The sequence below is a fragment of the Prosopis cineraria genome, unplaced genomic scaffold, assembly GCF_029017545.1.
Source record: "Prosopis cineraria cultivar Desert tree isolate PC_DT_omini unplaced genomic scaffold, ASM2901754v1 PC1, whole genome shotgun sequence".
Taxonomy (NCBI): domain Eukaryota; kingdom Viridiplantae; phylum Streptophyta; class Magnoliopsida; order Fabales; family Fabaceae; genus Prosopis; species Prosopis cineraria.
Window position 1 is genome coordinate 52458801 of NW_026555332.1, and position 4661 is coordinate 52463461.

The window sequence follows — 4661 nt, forward strand, 5'->3', positions numbered from 1 at the left end:
TAAGTACTTCTTTTAATAAAAATTTAAAACTTAACTCACCACATTATAAAAAACTAGCTTTTTCCACCCAACCTAATTTAATTGAACTTAAAAGAATTTACAATATTTTAATTATATTAAATAAATATACTAAAGATATCTCGATATACCTGTGAGACTGTCATTAATAATAACAGTCCCACATCGGGTACTAAATATAAGTACTTTTTTTAACACGAACTCAAAACTTAATTTACAACATTACAAAGAACTAAATCTTTTCACCCAACCCAGTTTAATTAAACCTAAAAGAATTTTAATTGCATTAAATAAATATATGAAAAATACCCCAACATACCCATGTAGCAGGAATTTGAATTAGTTTGAATAAAAAGTGATAATATTCCTAAATTTTTTAAAATACCAAGCAAGGAAATAATAATAAAACAAAATGAATCCCCGGAGGCCAGACTGTTATTACTTCGTAGACATATGACTCACCTTAACTTCGCAATCCGACTTAGCCCCATGCAGCATTATGTTTAAAGATTTTTTTTTAAAAATTGAATGTACCTGGATAAACTTTTTTTTTTAAAAAAACCAAATATAAGAACTAATCATTACTCTTTTCACGATGAATCCCCAAATAGCCATCATTGTTAGACCAAAAATAGAAACATAAAAAATTACAAAATTCACGAGATCTAGACAATTTAGAAGCAACAATCAATCGAACTAAATCAAAGGATCACCTATCTGTTTATCTGCATTGCATCTTGTAGAAAAATCTATCAGAGAGAAGCTTGGATAACAAATTTCTCAACCTCCTCTGGCCAGGGCCAGAGCTGAGAACGCCAAAATTCTCAATTCTAAAATCAGAGCATCCTCTGCTTCTTCTCCCACCACTGGAACACCATCCTCCAAAAGAAAATTGCCCACGACGCCTTTTGAGAAGTTCTCTATCGATTTTATCAAGAACAGCATCGTTTTTCTTGAATTTTCTGGCAAACGGACGGCTGCTTAGAACCATTTTGCGGTAGTCTTTGAGACCAAGAGACCTGGGGTGTTGCTTTGGAGGCACATCCCAAGTAATGTAGTGAAGGTCATGGTTAGCTGTGGTGTTCCTGTACTCTTCAGAATTGCAAATCACTGTCTGGAAATACCCTTCAGGCGACGACACAAAGTTAGTGTAGTACAGAAGCAAGGTCCTTGGCAGATTTTCCCACCCCACTATGCAATACTCTGCGAACGATCTTGATAGTATGGTCCAAGCTGAACCTGTATTCATTTTCAAAACACATTAACTGTAAGTCTGATACAGTTAAACAATCTGGCTCGCGCCTGTACAAGTCTAAAACGCAAGATCCAAAAAAAAAAAAAAACTTAGATTTCAAGTAATCTACTTTCGATAAGATCCTCTTCTAGTGATCTACTTTTCATTTTCTTTCCTGACCTGAAAGTGATCTACTTTCGAACCTTCGATTCTCTATAAAATAAAATATATAAGACACAGAAGTTATGAAGCTGAAATGAATTGAACTTATGGGAAGGAAAATTTAAGCAAATAGAAAAGGGGATATTATAATTTATTAATGACACCAACATCAAGCAAGGAGAGGCACGTGCATTGCGAGAAACAAGGCATCATGCACGTGCATATCCTGGATGAACAAAAAATTTTGGATTTTCAATTTTATTCATGTCTTTGAATCAAGCGTGTGATAATCACCGCCTAAGAACCTAGAACGTTGCGGTGGGTACTCAAGGGCATAGGTAGGCGGGGTTCTGGAAGCACATAATTAAGTACACCAAAATGTCCAAGATTAAAGGGCAATCACTCCGTCTCTCAATGACAACTAAATAAGACATTTCAACAGCAACGAGCTAACTAGATCTAGCCACAACGTTGACGATGGAACCTCAAATCCTAAAATTCAATCTCATCCCAAGCGGATTGCCATGCTGATCGTAGGGTTGGTATAATTATAAGCACACTAGCATGATATATAGAATACACGAATACATCAGGAACAGGAAGTAGAGAAGCGGATGCAAAATAGAGAAAAGACGACAAACAAGCCTAGTTAGAGGGCCCAACCGACAAAAATAATTTATGACCTTGATAAGCACGCACGACAACTGTTACATGATTCCATCCAGATCTTAAAGCATCACATGCTGTTGAACGGTGATAAGGTAATTAAATATTTGAAGGCGAAATATTGATGCTTGGAGGGAGAAGGGAAGAAACAAATGCAGAAAGGTATTGGCTTGAACAGGATACGCAGAAGTATGAGGGGAACAAGAAAAACCTGTGTAGAGTTTGAAAGATGTCGGTAAACTTCTTTGCTTAATGCCCCACCAAATCTCTGACTTGTTGCGACGGTAAAGCCCTGGGTCTATAATTATTGGCTTGCCTCTCTTATTCCTTGAAAATTGATATAAAAAAATTTCAGAACTTTGGGCTCTAAAAATAAGACATTAAACAGAAACTCTTTCAGAGCACAATCACTACTTACAGTTTCCAACCCAGGCGACTGCTATGCTGTACGAAATTGATATTTCTTGGCAACTCAGAAAATGATTGGATCAGATCTGGAGAGTACAAGAAAATTAGTTCATCTCAGTTCAATGGCCCAATGAAATAAGCAATTACTAGTAAATTTGCTCAGGAACAAACCCAATCAAATAAAAAACCAACAAATAACAAGATTACTATAGCAAAGTAGATAAACGCAATGGGTATAAAAGATAAAGGCCACTCACCGTACCATCTTGTGTAACCAAGGGATAGTCAGAGGCACTAAGATTAATAAACCAGTCCCACTGGCAAGTCCTCAGAAGCATAGCCATAGCATGGAGTGTGGTAGCAAGCATGGTTGGTCCTCTATAAGTCACCAAATTACGCTTCCCAACAACCCAAACATTCCCCACATCACCAAAAACAGGGTCTCCGGCCACGAACTCAGCAACATCCCTGAGTTCTGATTCGGGTGCCCCGTAATCCATATGAATGAGATAGTAATTCCCCGGATGGTACAGCGCCTTCACCAACCTTTTGAGCCTTACGGCGTCTCCTTTGGATGCAGAGATCAAGTAAGCAAAAGAAACTGGATACAGTTTGCTGGTTTTTGAGACGTTGAAATGTTTCATCACAGGCCTGGAGCTGGAGATGGGCAGGGTTAACCTGGTGGGGATATAAAGAATAAAGAACAATATTGAGGTTAGCATGAAAGAAACCATGAAAATTTTGATATCCATCTGAGAGAGATTTGCCAGAAGGGAGGGTTTTTAGGTAGAGGATGTGAAAAGGGAGGTTGGGGAGGGAGGTGGAGGTTAAATTATTCAATATAGGAGTTTGGTTGGTTTGGAAGAAGACAGTGGAAACGGGTAGGAATTGAGAAGAGTGTGGTTTACATTATACAACTTTGGTGGGTTCTTTGCTTTAAGCACAAGGCCTACATTTGTCAGTCAAGGGGAAGGGAAGAGAAGCGCGAAGATTCCCCTGGAGCGCCCCAATGCTGCCCCTCCTTTTATCGTTGATGACCAACTCCTGACGACAACCGGCACAGAAATATTCCAGATGAAGCGCATCTGGATTTAAGGTCGGTTTGATTTTCTTGCTTTTTACATTCACAAAATAAAATTTTATTTTTAAAAAATTAAAAATTATTTAAATAAAATATTTTATAAAAAATTATGTTTTAAAAATACATTCAAACAATAATTAAAAGTAAACTTTTAAAATATAATTATTTAAAATTTTTAAAAAGTAAATTTAAAAAGTAAAATATTATTTGACTATACTACCCCAAATTTAATCTCTTATTTTTTATTTAAAAAATAGTTGATTCATTAAAAATATAATTATTATTTCAATAATAATAATTAGGTATCAAATTTTTAGCATGGTAGATTGAATAATTGATCATGTTATTTTTTTAACATTAATGTATAACAAAAATTACAAATTTTAACACATTTTCTAAAATTAAAAATTTAAAAATACAAATAACTAGAAATCAAATTTTTAGCATTACAGATCAAAATTTATGTTGTTTAAAATTTTTATCACATTTTTAAATATATTTTATTTATATAATAAAAATTACAAATCATTATAAATCAATGTCTTTTTTGATAATTGTATATTCAAAAATATATTTCATTATCACAAACCAATAATTTTCAGTATATCAAATTGACTTTTGAAAAAGTATATCCAAACATAAATTTCATTATAACAACTGACTTTCACTAAATTAATTTCTACTAAATAAACTTTTGATAAATTAAAAACTAAATATACACTTAATCCTCCGAGCCAACGGCTGCTAGCCTGCTAGGTGTCAAAAAGCCAAGGAAAAAAAACTAAGGTTTAATTACATCTATAGCCTTGAAATCTTCAATAAATGTATCCAAAACCCAATATAGGATTGGATAACTGTAACATCCCAATTTAAATTTTAATAGTTAATTTTTGGTAAATAGAAATTTTTTTAAAAAAAATATTTAGAAGTAGGAGATGATTATTAAATCTAACTTAGGATATAATTCTAAATTAAAAAAATAAAAAAAATAATTAAATAATAATAATAATAATAAAATATTATTATTAAAATATTATTATTATTATAATAAAAAAGTATGAGAAAGAAGGAAAGAAAGAAGAGAACAAGATG

General features: G+C 33.4%; 1 protein-coding gene across 1 annotated transcript; it reads right to left on the reverse strand.

Moving 5' to 3' along the window:
- Positions 1-577: 577 nt before the first annotated feature.
- Positions 578-3505, reverse strand: LOC129304880 (beta-glucuronosyltransferase GlcAT14A). The gene is made up of 4 exons (XM_054944713.1): positions 2751-3505; positions 2499-2574; positions 2292-2407; positions 578-1257 (listed from the first exon to the last, which is right to left on the reverse strand). The coding sequence occupies exons 1-4, from the start codon at positions 3238-3240 to the stop codon at positions 740-742; spliced, it is 1200 nt and encodes a 399-aa protein (XP_054800688.1). The 5' UTR covers positions 3241-3505; the 3' UTR covers positions 578-739.
- Between the last annotated feature and the right edge of the window lie 1156 nt (positions 3506-4661).

Excerpts from the sequence above, each read along its gene's own strand:
- LOC129304880 (XM_054944713.1), bottom strand. The coding sequence starts at position 3,240 with ATGGATATCAAAATTTTCATGGTTTCTTTCATGCTAACCTCAATATTG. Across the intron at positions 2,575-2,750 it reads TCCCTTGGTTACACAAGATG|ATCTGATCCAATCATTTTCT; the intron begins GTACGGTGAGTG and ends TGTACTCTCCAG. Across the intron at positions 2,408-2,498 it reads AGTCGCCTGGGTTGGAAACT|GAATAAGAGAGGCAAGCCAA; the intron begins GTAAGTAGTGAT and ends TCAATTTTCAAG.